Source organism: Coregonus clupeaformis, chromosome 31 (assembly GCF_020615455.1).
Source record: "Coregonus clupeaformis isolate EN_2021a chromosome 31, ASM2061545v1, whole genome shotgun sequence".
NCBI lineage: Eukaryota > Metazoa > Chordata > Actinopteri > Salmoniformes > Salmonidae > Coregonus > Coregonus clupeaformis.
This window is the reverse complement of record NC_059222.1, coordinates 13,732,810-13,758,468: the sequence shown is the minus strand read 5'-3', so window position 1 is coordinate 13,758,468 and position 25,659 is coordinate 13,732,810. Positions and strand designations below refer to the sequence as shown.

General features: G+C 43.3%; 1 protein-coding gene across 1 annotated transcript; it reads left to right on the top strand.

The window, feature by feature from the left end:
• Window positions 1-2,321: 2,321 nt before the first annotated feature.
• Window positions 2,322-25,467, top strand: col1a1b (collagen, type I, alpha 1b). Its single transcript, XM_041858927.2, has 49 exons — window positions 2,322-2,540; window positions 4,440-4,634; window positions 5,204-5,235; window positions 5,664-5,699; window positions 6,634-6,729; window positions 7,219-7,290; window positions 8,206-8,250; window positions 8,685-8,738; window positions 8,965-9,018; window positions 9,404-9,457; window positions 9,728-9,781; window positions 10,055-10,108; window positions 10,227-10,271; window positions 10,538-10,591; window positions 10,876-10,920; window positions 11,045-11,098; window positions 11,686-11,784; window positions 12,012-12,056; window positions 12,252-12,350; window positions 12,650-12,703; window positions 13,048-13,155; window positions 14,955-15,008; window positions 15,413-15,511; window positions 15,843-15,896; window positions 16,133-16,231; window positions 16,441-16,494; window positions 16,688-16,741; window positions 16,917-16,970; window positions 17,094-17,147; window positions 17,389-17,433; window positions 17,611-17,709; window positions 17,958-18,173; window positions 18,392-18,445; window positions 18,666-18,719; window positions 18,858-18,965; window positions 19,431-19,484; window positions 19,649-19,702; window positions 19,880-20,041; window positions 20,349-20,456; window positions 20,626-20,787; window positions 20,961-21,068; window positions 21,544-21,597; window positions 21,715-21,822; window positions 22,054-22,107; window positions 22,428-22,535; window positions 22,631-22,919; window positions 23,174-23,364; window positions 23,558-23,800; window positions 24,206-25,467. The coding sequence occupies exons 1-49, from the start codon at window positions 2,459-2,461 to the stop codon at window positions 24,350-24,352; spliced, it is 4,371 nt and encodes a 1,456-aa protein (XP_041714861.1). The 5' UTR covers window positions 2,322-2,458; the 3' UTR covers window positions 24,353-25,467.
• Window positions 25,468-25,659: the final 192 nt, after the last annotated feature.

Here is a 25,659-nt window from a genome sequence, read left to right as displayed (position 1 = left end):
GTGAGTCGCTCTGGATAAGAGCGTCTGCTAAAATGACTAAAATTTTAAAAAAATACAGTAGAAAAAAACAAATGGGAGAAGGAATGAGGTCAGATATGGCCACGTTTATAGAAGCTGCAACGTGTCCTCTCACTGAGTGCAATGAGAGTGCTTTGTAATACTGCCACATTTTCTTCTCTTCTTCTTCTCTAGCATCATCGTACACATGAGATTGGCAACTCAGATTTGGATAAGCTCCATCATGCAAATACAGTGCATTCAATGCCAGCAGTGATTGTTGTGCTTGATTGTATGCCATTCAATTGTCTTTGTCAAATTTGTGTCAACCATATACTGCATGTGATGAGTGAAACAAAATCACAAAATGAATGAGTCCTCTAACTCCTGAGAATAAAAACAGAATGTTGGATGCACGTTTTAGGGATTGAATTTAATAGAAGTTTTGTTTAATAGTAAACACTTGAATGAGCGTGTATACAAGTAATCTATTAATTTCAAAATCATCTCAACAACTTTATAAACTCATAGCACACATCGTTCAAAATATCAGTATCTCAAGCTCCCCCCAGGGCATTTATATAAGTAATATATAACTAGGCCACTCACATGTCACTTTTCCAATTATTGTCAAGGGTGATTGATTTCCAAACCATATAGGCTATGTCTAATCTCATCCTGATAACATATGATTCAATAATGTTAACATCGGTGCTATCATTCAATAAAATGACATGAGACCCCTGACCCATGAGAGATGAAGGGTTCCCTAGCCAGCCTTGCATAAACAATTAACATCTCTGTGTGTAAAAGTTTGTGCATATAAGTCAATCAACGCTTAAAGTAACTGTCCAGTGAAAATCTCACTTTTAAAAGTTAATATTCTGTTCACTCATACCCAAATAATGTCCTATACTCATATTTGTGGCCAAAGCATAAATTGGAGGAAAAAAACAAACACTTGAAAAATCCCACCTCATAGCTGTATCTCAAACAGACTGTTTCAAAAATGCTTGCTATTTCCTCATAGAGGATGATGTCATCCTCCTGAGGAGGATGAGCTGGCCAATCAGCGGTCTACTGAATATTTTTTATGACTGGTTTACACCCACACCATTCTGTTTTAGGAGTACACCCACACCATTCCAACACAGAAAAGCTGCTTTTTAACATACTTTTTTTAGAAGGAAAACTATTTCACAAATAATTGTTATTAATTGTAGGTCATATTTCATCGAAATCTGGAAACACTGGTTACTTTCTGTGCAATCAGATAATTATTCTGATGCTTGCATTTCATGACACAGTGCTGAAAAACATCCCCATCCAACAACATCTCAAGATTCACAACCCAAACCCAGCTGTTATACCACATAAATACATTTGAACAATAAAACACTTAATTGCATCTATCAGATTTACAGTGTTGGGGAGTAGTGAACTACATGTAGTTCAACTAGTAATGTAACTACATTTTGCAGTAGCTTGGTGGTAGTTGAACTAAATTCAAATGTTGGTAATGTTTTCAGTAGTTAGTTAATTTTTTGCTATGTAGCAATGTAGCTAACTACTGGAACTACACACTACTTTTTTTGCCAAATAAAATATGGGTGAAGAAGGCAATAATTTCCTTTCCTTTTCAGCATCAGACCTGCCCAATTCTCACTTGAAACATAGTTTTTGTGTCTACTAGGCTAAATTACGCATTCTATTAACATCTGACTCCAGAGTGATATGTTCTTGCAATTGGTAGTCTATGACATTTCAGATTTAGATATGATAATATATCACAAAGTAGTTTAGAAGTAGTGAACTACTTTTCCAAACGAACTTAAGTTAAGTAAACTATATTTTATGAATTAAGGGTAGCTTTAGTTTAGCTGAACTTCTTCCAGTGTAAAATAATTGTTAGCTTGGTAAACTATATTTGCAGAGTAACTTCCCCAACACTGCAGATATACAGCAGGCAATATAGTATGTTCCAAAGTGTTGATAAAAAAGATGGAGCGTTCTCCACACCTTGCCTCAAGTTGAATAGGCCACTGTCAAGTTTTAAAGACCAACGAAAGTGGATGTTTGAGCAAAGAACATCCACGGGGTCGGTTAACCGTTTGACGGTTAACCGTTTGAAGATGATGTATCCTATACAAAAAGAAAAAAAGCGCACCGGTGTTTGAACGTCCACGTTTTACCCAAAATGTGAACTTGTTTGACACCCCCCCCCCCTCTTGTGAAGGAGGGACTCCTTTCACTTGTACAAGTTATCTTCTGCGCCCAGGACCTCCCCAAAAGTTTGGCATATAAAAGCCCAGATTATTCATTTGTTTAGGCAGTAGGGAGGTTCTGTCTGGGTCTGGATTGGAGTAACAAAGAACCGGACCCTACTTTTTATGGTTGGAGTCTGAGGAGTAAAAACAGGATTCCCCTTGCCTCAAAGAGTCTACATGTCTAATATTTAGACATGTTCAGCTTTGTGGATATTCGGTTAGCGCTGTTGCTAAGCGCAACAGTGCTATTGGCAAGAGGTCAAGGAGAGGACGATAGTAAGTATCACTTTATATGAGATTATGGGACACAGGGACGCTCGCAAGAACAATGGATAGCGCGTAAATGGATGTTGCGCACCTTTCTATTATGTTTGGGACGATATAATGACGCTTACCTACCCTGTGGCACACCTGACGTTAAATTGTCAGCAAACATCATCAAAAGGGTTATACTATTGCTTTTGGAGCTCCGAAGCTCGATGCATTGAACAAGGATTGTATATGTTTCTGCTTCCATGGCTGAGCGTTCCCTGGCGTGCAGACACATGTTCAGTGAACCCCTGCGCTCGCTGTTCACGCGCTATTTCATGTCCTCCGGCAAGGGAAATTCTAGCTGCTGCAAAAGCTTGGATGCGCAATGATGACATGATGTTAAGATGGAATTGGAATACAATACAAATATACAAACCACTTGAAACAATTATATTACTTATGTTAAATCAAAATAAGCAATAAGGAAATGTTTTTCAGAAAAAAAACTCAGAACAAAATATTATTCTCGTTCTCATATCACCCAAATCTAGGAATTATATTATGTACAATAGCAACAACGAATTGTGCCAGGACTGGATCAAGCTCCTGAAAGTTTAGGCAATAGGAAAGCCAAGCCTTATTCCCCATTAGCCTACTAGTATAAATGGAAGTTTGTAGCCTATTTAATAAACTTCATGGCATCTACAATAAGACGTTTCCATTGCTTGGTTTATAATAACTTTAAACCTGGGAGGCTAATTAAGTGAAAATAGTTGTACTATGACGTCTTCAGTGGAATTGTCTAGACATCAATTTATCAGATTGGGTGGGTATAGTTAGGGCGGTGTGTCGGTGGATTATAATGTCATTGTACAGGCTTGGAGCGCAGCTCTGTGGCAGATATTGGAAATGTAGGCCTCATCACCAGAATGACAAGACAAGCCTGGGCCGACTGCCCAAATCCCCACATGACCCCTTGCCAGTGGGCCTTTATTGTAGGCCCACTGTAGGCTACAGGCCTTTCTGATGTTAGCTATAGGCCTAGGCCTACTTCATATTATTTCGCTTGTGGTTCAAAGTTCAAACATAGGCCTTGGTAATTGTCATTACACATTAGGCATGCCACAAAGCATTTCATGTCATTTGGAAACTTTTTTATGTTTCGCAGGGGCGGCTCCCCCATTTTCACCGACCACTTTACAACTCCCATTAGACATCCCCATGGCCTTTGGCCAATGCTGGTCTACTGCAAAGGCAACAACCAGTGCAACACAATAGGACATTCAGTTAATTTATGACTATAGTTTGGAAAACAATGAAGGGAAAACCCTGTCTCTGTAGGCTACTTTCTGTTAAGAATTCTCTAAATCTAAGAAATATCTAAGAGATTTTCTAGTAGGCCCTTGGGATGTTGGTAGGTCTTACCAATCTTAGGCCTATGTCATTAATTGAGAGTGGCCTCCTAGGATCCTACATTAGGCCTACCTGTGGCAGGACTCCGAGTTTCACAGTCATGACTGGTTTGCTATTTTAGAAATTTTCCTGCATTGTGTCATTCTTATTCAAATAAGTTTGGGTCTAGCCTACATCTTAGTAGCAGTATGCCTACACAGTTTGTTCTGTTGAAATAATGTATCATTTTTATTTTTATTTTTATTTTTAGTCATTTAGCAGATGCTCTTATCCAGAGCGACTTACAGGACCAATTAGGGTTAAGTGCTTAGGGTTAAGTGCCTTGCTCAAGGGCACATCGACATATTTTTCACCTAGTCGGCTCGGGGACTGGCACAATGCTCTTAACCACTAAGCTACCTGCGGCCACTTTTATCAGACATAGTTTGCTTTTGAAATGCTCACTTCTGATAGGTCTATTCAATTGCCATGTGACTTATCTTGCGTCTCCAAAAATCTCAATCTTTGCAGGCGGATTCGGCAGCTGCTCGTTGGACGGCCAACAGTACAACGATAAGGATGTATGGAAACCAGAACCCTGCCAGATCTGCGTCTGCGACAGCGGAACCGTTATGTGCGACGAAGTGATTTGCGAGGACACAACCGACTGCGCCGACCCTATCATCCCCGACGGCGAATGCTGTCCTATCTGCCCCGAAAGCGAGGGTAGCCTACCTTTGATGACCACTTACACCTGTGCCTTTGGTAGCGTTCTGGCGCCCCCAGTGGCACCAGTAGGCTGCAACGTTTCCAGTTATAGACAGAGGGGAACAAAGGGAACCGGGCGGGCTTTACACAGCCTTGAACGCTGGCCATAACTTAGAATGGACTGTGGATACCTTATTGAGGATAAGCATTAAAAAAATCACCTTGGATATTACTATTGCTTTTCTTTCCCCCCCCCCCCCACCTTCTTTATGAATGGATTAACCCTGTTCAATGCTGGAGATGTGGATGTGCAGATTAACTTTACACTCACATCTTCTCATATATAGGCCTAATCAGCATTAGGCCTGTGATGCCTTCACACACTGCTATATGGGATCCAGCAATACATTAATTGTCAACACAGTATTATTGTACATTGAGAATCATTGTTTTATAGGATACGTTTTTTACATTTACATCATTTAGCAGACACTCTTATCCAGAGCTTTTACTACCAAGTTCATGTTTGATATGAGTTTATAAGGGGTAATAATAGTATGATCTCTTCCTCTTAATTGCTTTCATAGGTCCCCAGGTACCAGAGGTGCCTGAGCCAGAGGTATTTATGTACATTTTACCACTAGTATTGATTGTGTTAATTATGTTATTATGTCATGTTTTATATGTGTTATAACACATGTGTTATTGTGTTACTATGTCAGTGAAAAATCATATTATCAATGCATGACAGTTTTAATATTATTGAATAATGATTGAGCTCTGGCCTTCTTACAGGCATCATAAATAAGCCCATATGTTCATTATGGTTCATGTTTATTCAAACTGTGATACCTTTCAAATATGCTGTAGGCCTACCATTTAACCCTCCACCAAAGGTTCAATGCCTTAATTTATGCTAGGCCTACTGTACATGTGTACTGACTCTAGTAGGTCATAGCTCAGTAGGCCTACACCACTCTCATTGAAGTGCAGTGAAAGGAGCACTGCAGCACACCTGATTCTCTTCCTGTTGTTGTACATCCACAGGGACCACAGGGAGGCGTTGGCCCCACTGGTGATGATGTAAGTTATAAACTGTTTATTTTCTGAAATGAAATGAAATCATATATTTATATATATACATACATATGTACATGTATATTATACATACATGTATATACTTATTCATATATTTACTAAGGGTACAGTTTTTCCATGAGAGACATAGGGGTAAAAATCACGGTGTATTAGTGTCACTGATTCTTTTGACGAATCATGGCTTTGTGGAAGTGGTGCTTGAAGTGGAGGTTGAGATTTCAATTGTAAAATATTGTAAACACAGGTGGGCATTTCGGAAGGGGAGGAGCTGGGGTTTAGGCAAAGGCTTTGACTTATCTGCTGTTTCTATTCAGTACAGATTTAAGCACCTCAGCACAGAAAAGCTATTTTGCAGTAGAGTTAATACTATGTCCTTATAACTTCTTAACTTACACCAATCTTTCAAAATAAGGATTGACATTAGTTTCTAGTGACTGGTATGTATTTTTCAAGGGTTTGACCTATTGACCTATCGACCTTTGGTTCAACTTTGACCTTTGCATCACAGGTCACAGGTCAAGTGCTCCTGTGGGTGGTACAATCCAGATGTAGCTTTCTAGCACATGGAGCCCCAGATTCAATCATTTGAGAATTTTTTTTGTGGGGAAAACAGCAGAGCCAGAACTGCTATTCATGGCATGCACCACTTCTTCACCTCAATCACCACTTTTAGGTCTATACCAATGGAAATAGTCCTGCATTTATCTAATACAGTGCATTAGATATAACTGTATTTGTCTAAAGCAGTGCTTACAGAACTGTATTTATCTAACTAACCCAGTCATGGGTTGTTGAAGGCTGAGCTCTTACTGAGTAACTGCCAGTCCATCTCTGACTAGCTGTGTATCTGCCTGTCTGTCGATCTCTCTGTCTTTGTTACTAAGAAGCTGTGTATCTGTCTGTCTGTCCATCTCTCCAGGGTCCTGAGGGTGTTCCAGGTAACGATGGCATGGATGGCCAGCCTGGCCTGCCCGGCCCCCCAGGCCCCCCTGGACCTCCTGGCCTTGGTGGCGGAGTAAGTTACCTACATGACAAAATAATATCCAAAGGCTATTTCCTGTGGATATTTACCAGTCACTACCAGTCTAGTACCAGAGTTATCCGTATCCATGCTTTTTAGTACGCCTGAGAGGAAATATCAATAGATATCTAAGTTAGAGAGTGGTGAGTGTAGCTCCCTGCTCCTTTCAGCACCAGCGGTGTGTGGACAGCTCCCTGGTTCGCTGCTCTAAGTCTAGCTTATGGAGGAGTTAGACTAGAGACAGAATACAGAGGCACACAATAAACTGTTATGATTGTTGAGGCAGTTAGTAGTAGAGGGAGACTATTCCTCCTTATTAATGGTGATGATAGTAGTGAATAGCCACATTGTATGATTCATTGTTTAATCTATCAAGCTGTTATTTCACCCTCTGACTAAGGTGCATCCCAAATGGCACCCTATTCCCTATGTAAAACTTACAACTTTTAGAAAAAATATGATTATTTCTTTCCTTTCCTGCAGAACTTCTCTCCTCAGATGCACCATGGTTATGACCAGAAATCCAGCGGTGGCCAGGCCCAACAGGGACCAATGGTATGAATGTCCTCTTCCTGTCTTCCTCTGTGCTGTTTTAGTGATCAAAGTGGAGCCACATTTCCAGGCTAAATTGAACTAAGAGGTCTGGTCTCAGGCAGTATCAGAGTACCATTGTGAACTGTACATTTCTGTTGTCTGGATTCAGAAATGCACAACCATTATGTATGTGGTCTATTACCAAACCTCTACAAAAGCAGTCTTCAGAGCAGTGTTTAAGCTATATAGTTTAAGCTACCAAATACTTCACAATGGAAGAAGTTAAGCTACGCAACAAAAAAATATATAGTTCTATAGTTACTTTGAAAAAGTATTTCACTACATCCAAACTACTTCGTGAAAAAATATCATATCTAAATCTGAAATGTCATAGACTACATATTGCAAGGTCAGATCACTCTGGAGTCAGATGTTAACAGAATGTGTAATTTAGCCTATTAAACACAAAAAAGGTTTAATTACTAGTTGAACTACATACAAAACCATTTGGACGCTACAGACAGAAGTTGACACATCAGCTGTACCGACTTCAGACAAGTCCCGTGAAGCTTGTGGGGGTTGTAGAGCAAAACCACCTTTCAATTTCTTTATTATACTGATTAGGTTTCCGCGGGTGCGCGCACATCGACTCTAGCTGCATGGTATTGCTGTTTTTGAAGATCATGGATCCTGTCATAGTTAGGTAACGATTGCCTATGCAGTGTAGTTTATACTAAGCTAGTGCTTATACAGTACGATGCTTTTAGGTTTGCAGTAGTCCTCTGATAGTGATTGCTCACAATGATCAGCTGTGTCTTTTATCCTTTAGATTACAATACCTCACATATTCACTTTATCTCAATCAAAGGAGGTAAAGTACTGCTACAAATGGAATAATTGATTAATTGACTAATTGGTTGTTGTGTTTTCCATCAGGGCCCAATGGGTCCCCGTGGTCTCCCTGGCCCACCAGGCAACACTGTAAGTATCCTTTCATGTATTGTCAACAACAACAACCTCACTCATTTCATGTTTATAAGAAAAATAATGAAACATTTATTTGCATCTCTGTTTACTATACCAGGTAAGTTCTCATGTCATCAGTTCCCTCTGAACATAATATGTCTATTGATGTGAAAATCATCCCAGTTATAAATTTTTTTGTACATACATTTATATAGTATACAGTGTAGTGTATTTATATTTGTCTTAAGTAATTTATATCTTATAACAATACTTCTTATATGGCCAGATTCCCGGACAGATTAACCTTGATCCTGGACAAAAAATATATTTCAATGGAGATTCTTCATTGAGCATGTTTTTCAGTCCAGGAAAACCGGGCCATATTTCTTATAACAAAAGTGCATATAACCCGTGTCACATGGTCGGATCTGTGTTCCTGTCTCCACCAGGGTCCCCCCGGTCACCATGGTCCCCCTGGCGAGCCCGGTGAGCCTGGTGGTTCTGTGAGTATACAAAAATGACAACTTCCTGTTGATTTAAATATCAACTGACACACATTCACACATTCGGAACGCACCACTTCCTGTCCATCACCAACAGTTGTAGTAGCAACCTGCCCATAACCCCAAAAAATATGCACTAGCAACCTTTGCAAAGCAACATCAACACACAAAATCATCAATTTTGAAAGGACACATACATCCACTCATCTTTGTTTGTTCCCTGTAGGGTCCCATGGGTGAACGTGGTCCAATGGGCCCCCTTGGCAAGAACGGAGATAATGTACGTTATGTTTTTCGCACAATCTCAACTTTCCTTCTATTTCATTCCATTTGTCAGATCTGTAGCTCGAAAAACCATGTTCATTTGTTAACACAGTAAACACAGAACTCAACATAGACTTTTCTAGTTTTCCCCGTTTGCAACTTACACCACAATATTTTCCCCCACTGTATATTGACATGTTATCATTACATCATTACATACATTTTAATAATATATATAATATAATCATAATAATTGTATCATCCCTTTTTTATGCAGTTTTTTATGCCACATTATTTTCACTGTTTGCCATTAGCGGCAGAATTGTTTACAGGGAGAGGACATCTCTGTCTCTGTGTCTCTCCATTAACATCTGTCTCCATCTCTCCTCTCTACTCTACAGGGTGAGCCTGGCAGGTCTGGTCGCCCCGGTGAGCGTGGCTCCGCTGGCCCTCAGGTGAGTGGCCCTCTAACCCTATAGGTCAAGGATCAGATGCTCCTGTCAAAACAGACCTGGTTCATATCAGTAAAGGACCTACAGGGCAGTTTTCCTTTGACCATAATCATACCCAATGTGTGTTTGATGAGAACCATTCTAATAGACTACGGTAAAAGTACATAACCACTAATACAAAGAGAGGTTAGTTTCAGCACTGAAAAGGCATACATGAAGAATGAAGACTATTTGCTTTATGTCCACAACATGTTTTCTTCTCCTTTCCTACAGGGTGGTCGTGGAACCCCCGGAACTCCTGGCCTCCCCGGCATCAAGGGACACAGAGTGAGTAATATAAGGAGGAGGAGGGACATGAGGATGCTCCAGGGTGAAGTTTCCCCTAGATACAGATCTAGGATCAGCCTTTCCCTCCCCAAATCCTATCCCTAACCATTAGTATGGGAAATGTATAACTGACCCAAGAACAGCGACTTGGGGCAACTTCACCCTACTCCCATGATGATATGACGGCCATGACACTACCACTTTCCTACATTACACTCCTAACCATACAGAATGACACCAGACCTAAAAAATGCTCTTTGATTTCCTCCTCAGGGTTTCAACGGTATGGATGGAGCCAAGGGAGACGGTGGCCCAGCTGGCCCCAAGGTTAGAGGTCTATCTAATGATATCTATCACCATGTGAGTCTATCATTACCTGTTCTGGAGAACTCATCTGTCCCCCGGTGTTTTGTTACTCTTTTTCTCTCTATCCCTCTGACCACAGGGAGAGGGTGGTGCCCCTGGATCCAACGGTAACCCCGGTGCTATGGTGAGTATCCTGTTCATATGACAAATACACATTGATTTAATTGAAGTAAAGCGCTCGTCTCAATAAACATATCAGAGGCCTTTAACTCTCAGGAACTTTAAAGATATCAACCTGCCTTCCAGTAATAGCAAAGACTGAATAATGTCCGTTTTTTTAACAAAATGTTATGGCTCAGTGAAAGTAGCCAGCCACAGACATTGTTTAGTCATTACTGTACTATCTAGCATTACTGAACTCCCTCTGCTTCCCCCCTCTTGTCTCCCCAGGGTGCTCGTGGTCTTCCTGGTGAGAGAGGCCGCCCCGGACCCGCTGGCTCTTCTGTAAGTACCACACTTCACTGCCTTCACTGTTCATTTGATTGATAGATTGATTGATCACATGAATCGCAGCAAAACCTTAGACACTATCTCAAATGACACAGAAAAGTCTGAGACTTGAGACTTTTCATGTTGATGTATTGCTGCAATACCCCTAAATATCAACTCCTGTCTATAATGTGCAGTATGCTTACCCTTGTTCACCTGGCCAATATGCTTTTTCTTGTTCTTATCAGAACCAGAAATAAACTGAATTAATAATAATTCCCCCCTACTTCTTCCTCTAGGGTGCTCGTGGTAACGATGGTAACTCTGGTCCTGCTGGATCCCCTGTAAGTATCTTTATTACTGGTGACTAACCTGTCAACCTGTCAAAGCAATTCAGATTACCCCACTCAGTGTCATGTGTTGGTCCTGACTATGTGAATTTAACAAATGTTTATTTTATCTTTCCAGGGACCCACTGGCCCATCTGGTGCCCCTGGATTCCCCGGAGGTGCTGGAGCTAAGGTATGTCATACCCTCCACCCCTAACCCCTAACCCTAACCCACTTGTTGCGTCCCAATTCTCAGAAAGTGTGCCCTTGTACAATCCTCACCATGCATTTTGAAAGCATTGGATAGAGGCAGTTTCACCCATATTTCTTACACCAGGCCTTTCCTCTCAAATCCATGAAGGAAAGTGAACAAGTACACTCTTAAGGCAGAAGGGGAGAGAATTGGGAACCAGATTGAGAACCTGAGCTGATATAGGCAGTGGCCACCAGATGGCATATGTACACCTCATGTGGTTCTGTCCTCTTACTGTAGGCTACTGTATAGAGTTAGAGGATGAAATCGTACAGAATATGAATGACATAAAAACAACAAATGATTAATTATCTTCCTACATTCCTATGCACACCCACCCACCCACCCACAAATACACACCTGCACACACACACACGCACACACACACACACACACACAAACAAACACACACAGCCTCCCTCTCCATCCCTCTACACACACACACACACCGGTAACATCAGTCACAAAGACTGTAAACATCCAGTATCTATACGCCCTCCTAATTCCCTCTCCGGTGCCCCTCTTAGGGAGAGACTGGTCCTCAAGGAGGACGTGGCTCAGACGGACCCCAAGGATCTCGAGGAGAGCCCGGTAACCCCGGACCCGCTGGTGCTGCTGGACCCTCTGTGAGTACTGTTGTGCATGACGTATGGTTGGCCTGATATGCTTATATGTCCTTATCTTACAACTGTAGATCCTTATATACTGTATATGTGTAAATGCTAATGGTTGACCTCATAGTGCACCATCTAACCTCTGACCCCTGAAGTTTACTGTAATATAATATCTCCCCCCCCCCCTCTCTTCCCCTCTCTCTTCCTCTCTTTTCTTCTCTTCTCCTCTAACCAAACAGGGTGCCCCCGGAAGTGATGGCCAAACAGGAGGCAAGGGTGCCACTGTAAGTATGAGCCATGTGGATACATCAAACTGATTGTTCAGATGATCTGTGATTGATTATGTTCAAATTAATACTTAATATACAAATGATAATATATGCCACTTAGCAGATGCTTTTATGCAAAACAACTAACAGTATAGTATAGTACATACTGGTACTGGTGCACTAACGTGTCTCCTCTTGTCCGTCCCATAGGGTGCTGCTGGTATCTCTGGTGCTCCTGGTTTCCCAGGAACTCGTGGCCCCGCTGGACCACCCGGATCTGGTGGTAGCCCCGGCCCCAAGGGTAACCAGGTGAGTACCACTGTTACGATCACTATTTTGTATATTGGTCAAATAGCATTTAATGTATGCGTTCGCTGTACTGCATTATTTTGTTATGTGCTATTTTGATCAAGCAGTCGTGGCGAGTATTGCTTTGTAAATTGGTACAACACAAAATTCAATAGAACGCAGTCATTTAATGCATCTCTATGGGGTATAAAAACGATTAAACATTTGTAGCACTTCACTCCATTTTGTGATGTGTAATATTGACCAGGAAGTAGTGGTGTGTTACCTGATGGGATTTGTTTGTTTGTTTTCCCTTACAGGGTGAGCACGGAGCCCAAGGTTCCAAGGGAGAGCCCGGTGTAAAGGGAGAGCCTGTAAGTTTGCAATGAACTCAATGATATATCACCTATGGAAACACAATCTTGCACACTGTATTTAGCAAGCAGCTTACCATGTCTCAATACATTTAGAGCCGGTATCCGGGACACAGATTAAGCAAGCCCAGTACTGGACCAAAAAGCATCTTCACTAGAGAATCACAATTAATATAGCTTTTTTGTCCAGGATTATGCTTAATCTGTGTCTGGGAAAGCGGTCTCTAACCCAGGTGTATACACCTGTTTCTTCTGAAGGTATTGTTGGACAGGTGAGTTTACTGTACTATGGGTCTGGTCTCATATCTGACCCCTCTGTCCTTTCCGCCTCTTTCTCCAACCAGGGTTCCGCTGGTCCTGGGGGACCCCCTGGACCCTCTGGTGAGGAGGGAAAGAGAGGCGCCCGTGGTGAGCCCGGTGGAGCTGGTGGTGTTGGACCCCCTGGAGAGCGTGTACGTTAACCACCTCTGACTCCTCAGCCCCCTTCTCCCATGTCAGATAACCCTTCCCTGAAGTGCCCCTACTCAAAAGAAATGTGTCTACACAGACAGATTCATTTTAACGTTGTATTTTGTTTTCTCCATATGATTACAGTAAATTAAAATTGGGGGAGGGGGGGGATTTGAAAAACCATCAACCAACCATCAGAACCTCAGCCACCAGTCTATACTACTTAGAGCCTCAGCCACCAGGCTATACTACTTAGAGCCTCAGCCACCAGTCTATACTACTTAGAGCCTCAGCCACCAGGCTATACTACTTAGAGCCTCAGCCACCAGTCTATACTACTTAGAGCCTCAGCCACCAGTCTATACTACTTAGAGCCTCAGCCACCAGGCTATACTACTTAGAGCCTCAGCCACCAGGCTATACTACTTAGAGCCTCAGCCACCAGGCTATACTACTTAGAGCCTCAGCCACCAGTCTATACTACTTAGAGCCTCAGCCACCAGTCTATACTACTTAGAGCCTCAGCCACCAGTCTATACTACTTAGAGCCTCAGCCACCAGTCTATACTACTTAGAGCCTCAGCCACCAGTCTATACTACTTAGAGCCTCAGCCACCAGTCTATACTACTTAGAGCCTCAGCCACCAGGCTATACTACTTAGAGCCTCAGCCACCAGTCTATACTACTTAGAGCCTCAGCCACCAGTCTATACTACTTAGAGCCTCAGCCACCAGTCTATACTACTTAGAGCCTCAGCCACCAGGCTATACTACTTAGAGCCTCAGCCACCAGGCTATACTACTTAGAGCCTCAGCCACCAGTCTATACTACTTAGAGCCTCAGCCACCAGGCTATACTACTTAGAGCCTCAGCCACCAGTCTATACTACTTAGAGCCTCAGCCACCAGTCTATACTACTTAGAGCCTCAGCCACCAGGCTATACTACTTAGAGCCTCAGCCACCAGGCTATACTACTTAGAGCCTCAGCCACCAGGCTATACTACTTAGAGCCTCAGCCACCAGTCTATACTACTTAGAGCCTCAGCCACCAGTCTATACTACTTAGAGCCTCAGCCACCAGGCTATACTACTTAGAGCCTCAGCCACCAGTCTATACTACTTAGAGCCTCAGCCACCAGTCTATACTACTTAGAGCCTCAGCCACCAGTCTATACTACTTAGAGCCTCAGCCACCAGGCTATACTACTTAGAGCCTCAGCCACCAGTCTATACTACTTAGAGCCTCAGCCACCAGGCTATACTACTTAGAGCCTCAGCCACCAGTCTATACTACTTAGAGCCTCAGCCACCAGGCTATACTACTTAGAGCCTCAGCCACCAGGCTATACTACTTAGAGCCTCAGCCACCAGGCTATACTACTTAGAGCCTCAGCCACCAGGCTATACTACTTAGAGCCTCAGCCACCAGTCTATACTACTTAGAGCCTCAGCCACCAGTCTATACTACTTAGAGCCTCAGCCACCAGTCTATACTACTTAGAGCCTCAGCCACCAGGCTATACTACTTAGAGCCTCAGCCACCAGGCTATACTACTTAGAGCCTCAGCCACCAGGCTATACTACTTAGAGCCTCAGCCACCAGGCTATACTACTTAGAGCCTCAGCCACCAGTCTATATTACTTAAGCCCACAAACCATCTGCATACTGTAGAATACGTTGAATTCCCAGGGGACAGTGTTTGTCAGTTGGGAGCCCTGACTTTGTGATATGGTGTGCCTGTGCCATGGTCCCATGTGTATGTTCCCATGTGTAATGTCGGTTCTGTTTCTTCCAACAGGGTATGCCTGGTATGCGTGGTTTCCCCGGCTCTGATGGAGCTGCCGGTGGCAAGGTGAGTCAATAGTCAAATATAATAATTATTATAATATAATACCATAATAATATGTGTACATTGTGTACACAACCAATACACTTTGATTTTATTTTTATAGTTAATAAACTATAAATCCATGTCTAAGAAACATGACACCTGGTGTAGAGTGAAGCACCATGTTTGGTCATACATTAAATGAAGGAGCACTGTAAGCGTCATAGCAGAACATTGTATTAAACCTATAGCCTCATTTTATTCAGCACATAAGCTAAAATATCCTTATCCTTAAATATGCTGGCTGTATGTGTCCTGATGGTTACCCTCATAGAGCACTATTTCATCTCTGAGCTCTGAAGCTTACTGTACTGCTTACCTATCAAAACTTGACGCAGACATCACCAATTGACCTTCCCATGTGATAGGGTGGCCCTGGTGAGCGTGGAGCCAATGGACCAATGGGAGCCCAAGGTGCCACTGGTGAGGCTGGTCGTCCTGGCGAGCCTGGCATGCCCGGATCCAAGGTGAGTGTCACCTGTCCACATCTCTCTCTCTTTCTTTCTCTCTCCTTCTCTTTCTTTCTCTCTCTCTAACCTTCTCTCTCTCTCTCTCTCTCTCTCTCTCTGATAAGATACTGTGCTAAGACTGGTGTAAAATAGTGGAGCATTGTAAAAACCAACCATCAATTCACCATGTGACCTTTAACTTTACTGTAAGAGCATGCACAGTTTAGTACATTATATATTATATCATTCACATAGATTTTGTACAGACTTGTAGTTTTTGAGTATTGTAACCTGTATTCCCAGGTAGAATGTCATCTAATGTGTGCTGTTCTCTCCCTACCTGCTTAAGGGTATGACTGGTAGCCCTGGCAGCCCTGGACCCGATGGGAAAGTTGGCCCTGCTGTAAGTACTACTGACCTATTCACCACAAACTCAATGCATACTTAATTACTATATTATTATTATGATATATAATAAACTATATTGGCAAGAGGACATTATCGAGAGGATTTAACACGTTTTAACCTCCACGTCCCTTAGTCATAATGCATGTGGTAGTCATTTCATTTGTTCAGTCTGGAGGGCACCGAACCCTTTGATAACCTGTGTGATCCTTCTCTTCTCCTGATGTACTGTAGGGTATCACTGGAAACGATGGTCGCTCCGGACCCCCAGGCTCCTCTGGAGCCAGAGGTCAGCCTGGAGTCATGGGATTCCCCGGACCCAAAGGACCTGCTGTTAGTAAACAACCAAGCTAACAAACATACCAACAAATAAACATTCATTTCCCTCCTAAATAGTTTTTACAAACTAATTATTTTCACAGTACTATTTCATATACTGAGCAAATGTAGATGAATGGTAGGGGTGGTGTATTCAGTGTGTTTTCTGACACACTGTATAGTATATGAATATATAGTAAATGTTGTCTGTCTCTTCCATATAGGGTGACAACGGCAAGCCCGGTGAGAGAGGTGAAGCCGGAGCTGTTGGTGGTGTTGTAAGTAAAGCTATACTTAGACCTGAAACAGATAGGATCAATCATTCATACTGTATCCTTTATGCTATATGGGCCCAATTTTTGACTGAAGTCCATGTTGTCAACTTATATCAAGTCAGAATAGGGCCCTTTGTCTATAGGCCAGTGTGTCCTTTCTTGGGTTTGTAATAGACTCCATCTTGTTTCTGTCTAGGGTGCTCCTGGTAAAGATGGTGACTCTGGTGCTCCTGGACCCCAAGGCCCTGCTGTAAGTGTTCACAAATATCTTTCTTAGAATTAATGGTACATTTAGCCTCACACATCTACAGTACATTGTCTCCTTCAATATTGGATTGTCTCTTAACACACTGAGACACCTTTGTATGAATCCACCCAGAAACCATACTTAAACTGTGCGCTGATATAGTTCCCTTGTGTTCCAGGGTGCTCAAGGAGAGAAAGGAGAGGGTGGCCCTGCCGGACCTAATGGATTCCAAGTAGGTTACCATTCACAATCCTAACCTCCACAATCATTACTTGTCTCGATATTCAAATTTCCAACCAATAATGTTACATGTTGACCTGAAATCTCAACCATACCACTCCCATCATCCCTATAGGGTCTGCCTGGAACCCAGGGAGCTACTGGTGAGCCTGGAAAGGCTGGTGACCAGGTAAGTAGTACCCTCCATCACAGAGATCCAGTAGGTTCTATATGCAATTCTATGCCCTCCATGACGTATTGAATTGATGGAAAATTAGACCCTATATACTCCTGGAAAGCAAGTTTTTACCCAAATGTAGTTGTTGAAGTCTAATCAGCCACTATTTAGCAATGCATTTCATTATGTGGCAACTAAAAAGGGCTATAAATACATTGGATTGATTGATCCCCTCTCCTCTGTCGCTCCACAGGGTGTGCCCGGTGAGGTTGGAGGTCCCGGCCCCAGTGGATCCAGAGTACGTACAGTACATTACAGCAGCTCTGGATAGGATCTGAGCCCCCAGAAGCTGCCATCTATCTATAAGCTGCCTGCTTCAGTAGCTGTTCCATTACAAACATGATGTTCACAGATCTTCTCCCCTCTCCTCCCCTCTTCTCCTCCTCTTCTCCTCCCCTCTCCTCCACCTCCTCAGGGTGAAAGAGGTTTCCCAGGCGAGCGTGGTGGCACCGGATCTGTTGGCCCCGCAGGACCTCGTGGAGCCAATGGTTCTCCTGGTAACGATGGTGCTAGGGTAAGAGAACACTGGAGAACACAGATACAGATTACATCATTGATTAAATCATTCAGTTGGTCCTTATGTTGACCCAAGGACTGAGAATTACATTAGGCCCCATACAACCATATCATTAGTGGTTTTCTTATTTATTTTTGCACCGCAACAAATATTTTTGTGGATGTAACATTTCTGTTGATATATTATTTTGTCATAATGTGAAAGGAGTTTTAATGTATGTGTCTCTGTCTACCATCTCTGTCCAGGGTGAGACTGGTGCTGCTGGTGCCCCTGGTGGTATGGGAGCTCCAGGTCTGCAGGGAATGCCTGGAGAGCGTGGCTCAGGTGGCAACCCCGGGACCAAGGGAGATAGAGGTGATGGTGGCCCCAAGGGAGCCGACGGTGGCCCAGGAAAAGACGGCATGCGTGGTATGACTGGACCCATCGGACCCCCCGGACCCCCTGGTGCTCATGGAGAGAAGGTAAGAGCAAAGTGCTGTTTGGATTAAACAGTTTGATTACTCAGTAAACGATGCAATAGAATTAGTTGAAAAACGATTGTGTAGTTACAGCCTTGTTGTATAACAGTAAAAATCTAGTCTTATCTCCGAATAAAATAAGTATTTCATTGAGACAAATATGAGATAGTTCTAATCTCACCTGATTGCCACTCTCCCACTCTTTCTCTCTCTGTGTTTAGGGTGAGGGAGGTCTCGGTGGCCCCCCTGGCCCCACTGGAGGTCGCGGTTCCCCTGTGAGTATCTTCCAATGACACACTACATCTTCACCTGCTTATGACAGTGGTGTAATACGCCGAATAATGGCACGCCATTTCTCTTTATCACACTGAATATGGCACATTGCTGAAATGCCTGTGTATGATCCGTTATTAAGAAGAAAGAAAAAAGTGTTTATGTATACGTTTTTCTTTCCCAACCTCTGACCCTGTGTGTTTTCTACCCATAATCGTCTAGGGCGAGCGTGGTGAGCATGGTGCCCCTGGACCAGCTGGATTCGCTGGACCCCCTGTGAGTAGCATCATCACCCTGTCTGGTCCAGTCCACAACACTCTGAAGCTGGTCACAGTTCTGTTTCCAGGTGGAATCCCATAACCCAGTAATGACCAGTAATGACCAGTCCTTTCCACTTCTCTCTTCCCACTTCAGGGTGCTGATGGTCAGCCTGGCAACAAGGGAGAGACCGGTAACAACGGCCCCAAGGGTGATGCTGGTGCTCCCGGGCCCGGTGGACCTGTTGGTGCTCCCGGACCTCAGGTATGGCTGTCTGTTGCTGTCCAATCAGCTTTAACTCCTGACCCTCCAGACCCTCCCCACCAACTAGAACATTTTATAATGTGTCCAACTCATGCAAACTTATAATTTGTTTGAACTACAAGCTCAAATTTCCAAGATAGATAGAAATAGCATTTTTCATTTTGCAGTTTTTTCCTGAATCAACCAATTCAGGAACAGTTTTCAAATATACAGGACAAGTTACTTTTAGCTAACAGGGCACCCTTGTACAACATATATATCCTTAAATGTACTGTAATACAGTTACCGATTGAAATAGTCTCTCACCATTAGGAGAAGGTGCTGAGGACTGAATAGGTGATGTGACTGTTAGTGTGTCCTGTGTTCCTGTCCTAAATAATATAGTAATGTTCAGTGCAAATATTTATTATCCTGTGTCCTATTTATTGTTTTTATGGCCTAACTCCCTGCTGTTTGTGTCCTCAGGGTCCCGCTGGTAATTCTGGTACTAAAGGAGCTCGTGGTGCACCTGGATCCCCTGTAAGAACCTCAAACTTCTCCTTAAATCATTCATAACAACACTTTTAATTGCTTTAAACTGAACAGAAATATATACAAAACAAAGAATTGTAAAGTATGTGTTTTTTTGTGAAAGCTATTCTGTTATCTCGGGTGTGTGTGTGTGTGTGTGTGTGTGTCCGTAGGGTGCTTCTGGTATGCCTGGTCCCGGTGGAAGAGTTGGACCTCCTGGTGGAAGTGTAAGTTCAGATAACCAAGGTCCTCCATCTTCTCAACAATCTATCAAACAGTCCCATTCATGCAGACTGAAAAATATCAAGTTTGGCTTTTTGAGTTAAACATCTTTAACTCACATACTGTTATCCTTTAAAAAATGTGCTCTGAACAAACTCCCCTCATCTCCTAAATATTTTCAGGGAGCCCCCGGACCCGCAGGCCCCCCCGGCCCCGCTGGTAAAGAGGGACAGAGGGGTGGACGTGGTGAAACTGGTAATGCTGGTCGCCCCGGTGAGGCTGGAGCCGCCGGACCTCCAGGATCCTCAGGACCCTCTGGAGCTAAGGGTAACGATGGTCCGATGGTAAGTAAAGTAAAGTAAACATATATAAACAACAACAGCAGCAATAAACAAAGTAGTAAACAGAACAACACATCAAATACTAAAGGGATGAAGGGATGTTAGGCAAAGCATCACAAAATAAAATGAACCAGATGACAATAAAACAGAGAAAAAAATACAAATCAAAATATATAATGCTACTTTATTTGTATCATATGTAGTCAAATTCAAACAATGTTGATGAATCTCTTTTTAAAGGCTTGTTCTGGTTCTCCCTGCTGCAGTGAATAACTTGTCATCTTTGCCTCTGTCTGTCATTTTTCTCCAGGGAGCCCCAGGAACCCCCGGACCTGGAGGTATTGCTGGACAGCGTGGTATTGTGGGGGGCCCCGGAGGAAGGGGACCCTCTGGTAATGCAGGAACACCAGGACCAGCTGTGAGTGTTCCATCAACAGCAACCCCCCAAAACACCGAACATATTACTCTTAACCGCTATCAAAAGTATTAACTCACAAAAAGAATTACTTTAGTCTTAGCTTTGTCTCTACTCCCAAAGCCTTCACACTTGACACTTAACCCTTGACCTGTCCCTTGTCCTCTTTCAGGGAGAGCCCGGTAAGCAGGGACCTGGCGGCCCCGTCGGTGAGCGTGGCTCCCCTGGCCCCATGGGACCCCCTGGACTTTCTGGTGCGCCCGGTGAAGCTGGTCGTGAGGGTTCCACTGGTCACGATGGTGTTTCCGGTCGCGATGGACCCCCCGGCTCCAAGGTAAGCCATTATCAAAGCGCTTTACAATGTAAGGGAGGAAACTCACCTCATCCACCAACTGGAAACTCACCTCATCCACCAACACTTGTCCCCATCACTGGTGACATTAACCTGATGGCTCTTTGTCTGTGTGTGTGTGTTTGTCCGTGTGTGTGTGTGTGTGTTCATTGCAGGGTGACCGTGGTGAGAATGGTCATGCTGGTTCCCCTGGTGCTCCTGGACCTCCCGGTGCCCCCGGTCCCTCTGGTGCTTCTGGCAAGACAGGTAGCCGCGGAGAGACTGTAAGTACCTCTTCTCATCAATTTAGGGGTCGACTATAGTATCTCTGTAACTTTCAGGCCGAAGGCCTTAGAAACATTTTTGACGTTTTGGACATTTGTTGGACTAGCTCGCAATGTTACCCTGACATACCCTGTGATATGTCAATGTTACCCTGACATACCCTGTGATACATACCCTGTGATATATCAATGTTACCCTGACATACCCTGTGATACATACCCTGTGATACGTCAATGTTACCCTGACATACCTTGTGATATGTCAATGTTACCCTGACATACCCTGTGATACGTCAATATGCAGTATATGACCAGATTAGTGAATCACCATTCATTCAGGTATTATTGATCATTTTTAGTATATGCAGTTATTCTATACACATTATCCTTGATTCTCTCTCTTTCTCTCTCTTTCTCTCTCTCTCTCTCTCTCTCTCTCTCTCTCTCTCTCTCTCTCTCTCGCTCTCTCTCTCAGGGTCCTGCTGGTCCCGCTGGCCCTAACGGTCCTGCTGGTTCTCGTGGTGGTCTTGTAAGTTTGCTGTCAGCATTTTGACATCCATACACCTTAACCTAATGCATTGTAAGGATGTCCGATATTTATTGACAGTGTTGAATACCTGTTTGACCCCTTGGCCTATCTCTGCAGGGACCTGCTGGTGCTCGTGGAGACAAGGGAGAGGCTGGAGAGGGTGGAGAGAGAGGCCACAAGGGACACAGAGGTTTAAATGGCATGCCCGGTCTTCCTGGACCCGCTGTGAGTATACCAGGCTTATTATATCATACAACTACTGACTAATCTAATGCATCATATCTTACAGTAAGGTACCACTCTTTATGGTTATGTACTGCCATTTTAAAAGTTGTGTTTATTTGATTTGAGGCAATAAGGAAGCATGCACATTGTCTCTGGGTTGGAGATCTGTTGTTCTCTATGCTTTACCATGGCTAATATAATGTGTGATTAATGTGATGTATCTGGTTCTAGGGTTCCCCTGGTGAGTCTGGGCCTGCTGGACTTAACGGACCTTCTGGACCTCGAGTGAGTATGACACCCACTTCAAGCCCATCAATAGAACATGAATCATGGCTGATAATATAATATACATATGTCATGTTGTGTCTTTACCATAACAACAAGATTACACACACCAGATTACGCAGGGATTTCCTATCTATTCCTTTATTAAAGTAATGTTGCTTGTGGAATGGAAGGAATAGGACCACTGATGAAGGCCATTGATGAAGGCTGAAATGTCAAGTTGTTAATAGTTGTTTAAATAAATAATGGTGAGCGAGTGTTGTGCCTTTTCCTTGTCAAGGAATATGACTTCTAAAAGAGTTGTTGTCTCTGTCATACAGGGACCCCACGGTTCTTCTGGCTCCCCCGGAAAAGATGGCATGAACGGTCTGCCTGGACCTATCGGACCCCCCGGACCCCGTGGTCGCAATGGAGAGATGGGAGCTGCTGTAAGTCTCACACTGACCTCTTCCTTTCCTCCACAAGCACACACAGCCTTTGAGGCCAGATTTGACCCCTTTCTATCCTCTTCTTTCCTACCCAGGGTGCTCCTGGTTCTCCTGGTCTGCCTGGACCCCCAGGTCCCGCTGGCGGCGGCTTCCATGTCGCACCGATCTACAACCAGGAGAAGGGACCTGACCCCATGCGTGGAGGAGGATACCACTACCGCGCTGATGAGCCTGACATGATGAACGACCGTGACATGGAGGTGGACACCACCCTGAAGAGCATCAGCCAGAAGGTGGAGAACATCCGCAGCCCTGAGGGATCCCAGAAGAACCCCGCCCGCATGTGCCGTGACATCAGGATGTGCCACCCCGAGTGGAAGAGCGGTAAGTTCCAGGCTCAGTCCAGCTCACGCTCCAGACAGACACTGGTCATGGACTAGGCATGCTGTGATCTGCGATTGATTGGTTGGTTGGTTGGATTTATAAGATACTCAAAACATAAACAGCCAAAAACATCAAAGATCTAGCAGCCTACATAAAAAACTCAAAGATAATACAATAACGTCTATTTTATTTGACTTTCATTTTCACCTTAAGCACCTTGATGGCTTATCTTCTGTTCTTTCTTTAACCCACAGGCCAGTACTGGGTGGACCCAAACCAGGGGTCTCCTCTGGATGCTGTCCAGGTCTACTGCAACATGGAAACCGGAGAGACCTGTGTCTACCCATCCCAGGATACCGTCCCCATGAAGAACTGGTACACCAGCAAGAACATCAGGGAGAAGAAGCACATCTGGTTCTCAGAGTCTATGGACAATGGCTTCCAGGTAAGGACCATTCAGCGTAACCAGATGACAAGTACTCCAATCAAAAGCTTGGATAGAAATGACTTGGACTAACACTCAAACCTGGATTGCTAGGGACATGGGACTCGACTTGGACTTGAGGTTTAGTGACCTGCCTTCACTACAACACTACCTTCATGATACTAACCCTCCTCCTCTCTCCTCTCCTCTCCAGTTCCACTATGGTAGCGAGGGCTCCAACCCAGAGGACGTCAACATCCAGCTGACCTTCATGCGCCTGATGTCCAACGAAGCGTCCCAGAACGTCACGTACCACTGCAAGAACAGCATCGCCTACATGGATGAGGCCACGGGCAACCTGAAGAAGGCCCTGCTGCTCCAGGGAGCCAACGAGATCGAGATCAGAGCCGAGGGCAACAGCCGCTTCACATACACCGTCAGCGAGGACGGCTGCACGGTGAGACGCTTACTACTACTGTTTACTTTTACTGTCCTCTACTCTCTTCTATCATCTTTCAACTCCCTTCTGCGCTCTTCCACTCTGCTGCTATTCTCTTCTCTCTTCTACTCTCGTATTTAACTGTCTTCTACCCCTCTTCTACTCTCCTCTCCTCTCTTCTACTCTGTGGTCTTTATATCTCTTCTCTCTTTTTTGTGTCGTTCATCTGCTATCACATGAGGTGGTGGTGCATTGGCTTCATTTTGAGATAAGATAGTGTGAAATCCATGTTATGGAACTAAATATAGATGAAGTGACTAAATAAAAGAGAGGTTATGTAGAAGTTAGTGTGTTATCAATCCCCTTTACCAGGACTGGTTTTTGATTCTGACCCATGCTCTCTCCTCTCTCACCACTCCACAGTCACATACCGGCACATGGGGCAAGACAGTCATCGACTACAAGACATCAAAAACATCTCGCCTGCCCATCATTGACATCGCTCCTATGGACGTTGGTGCACCTGATCAGGAGTTTGGCGTCGAAGTTGGCCCCGTCTGCTTCGTATAAAAACAAAAATAAATGTGGACATGAAATTGTTTTGTTTTCTAGCAGTCATCTCTAATTCTATTTTCTATACATTACCTACAAACTCATTCGGCTGCCAAACAGTTCCACAAGCTTGAAACTACTCTGCTGAAGACGTCGTTTGCGTGTTTTTGATTCTGAATAATTTGTTTGAGGGGACTGCTACTTCAACTGAAACCTACAACAAGCATGGACACTTAAAAAATAATATTTTGTTTCCACTGGCAACAAGAAAATCATTTTAAGTTGTAAAGTGTAAAATCTCCCCTGGAGAAACACAATGAGATACAGGTGACTTTTTTACCACTGCGGAAGGACAATGAAAGCAACAAATGCGATGTACCATTTTCTGGTATTAAATCAATCTTAAAAACCGAGTGTCTTCTAAATTAATGACAAAAAAAACATCTGAAAGTTCACCTTCACTTTAAATACCTTAATGGCTACCTCAGAAAAGAAGTCCATGTTACCCAAAATGTTTCATGAACCCTAGGGCAGATTTTACACTACAGGACTATTATTAGAAAGAAAACAACTGTCAGAGGTGCTTTAATATCAACTCATGAGGTCCAGTTATTGGTATTTGATAGAGAAATCCTTTCCTGTCATAATTAGGTAACAACCATTGGATCTTTGGTGCTAACAAATCAACACAATGTCTTCCTTGTTGATAATGTAGTTCAATTGTTTTCTTTGTCAAGTGTTGGTTAATTAACAGTTCCGGAATATGATTTACTGTGGATATAATTCATGCTATGGTGTCTGGTGCAGATTTAAGCAAATGGTTTTGTTTTTAGTTATATTTCATTTCCCCTGCCCCCACCTGATGTTTAAGTGTCAACCCTTTATGTGTGCCTTAACCTTCCGATTGACCCTATTACTGCACCACTCAACCCCCCATCCTTTTGTTTGTGTTTTGTTTGTTGAAAAAAAATAGGATTTCTAAAAAAAGAAAAGAGTAAAAAAAATCTGAGAAGCAGACACACTTCCATGGTTTTGAAAAAAGAGAATCTGTACTGATGTTGTACGTGTATAATAAATCAAGATGTTTTTAATTATTTGGATACTGAATAAAGCATGTGAAGTGGTCTACTCAATGTTTGACATGTCACCTTGGTTTTCTCCATTCATCTCACATCAAACCTAAATCAAACCAGCAACAGACAATCCAGTGACAGTGGCTGATAGATTATACAGATGTAATATTTTATATAGGTTATTTTTGGCTGTTGGTAAAATAATCTCCCAAATAGCTTAAAGTGTAACTTTCCTTAAAATCCTGAAATCTG

Excerpts from the sequence above, each read along its gene's own strand:
- col1a1b (XM_041858927.2), top strand. The coding sequence starts at position 2,459 with ATGTTCAGCTTTGTGGATATTCGGTTAGCGCTGTTGCTAAGCGCAACA. Across the intron at positions 18,720-18,857 it reads CTGGATTCGCTGGACCCCCT|GGTGCTGATGGTCAGCCTGG; the intron begins GTGAGTAGCATC and ends TTCCCACTTCAG. Across the intron at positions 23,365-23,557 it reads CTATGGACAATGGCTTCCAG|TTCCACTATGGTAGCGAGGG; the intron begins GTAAGGACCATT and ends TCTCCTCTCCAG.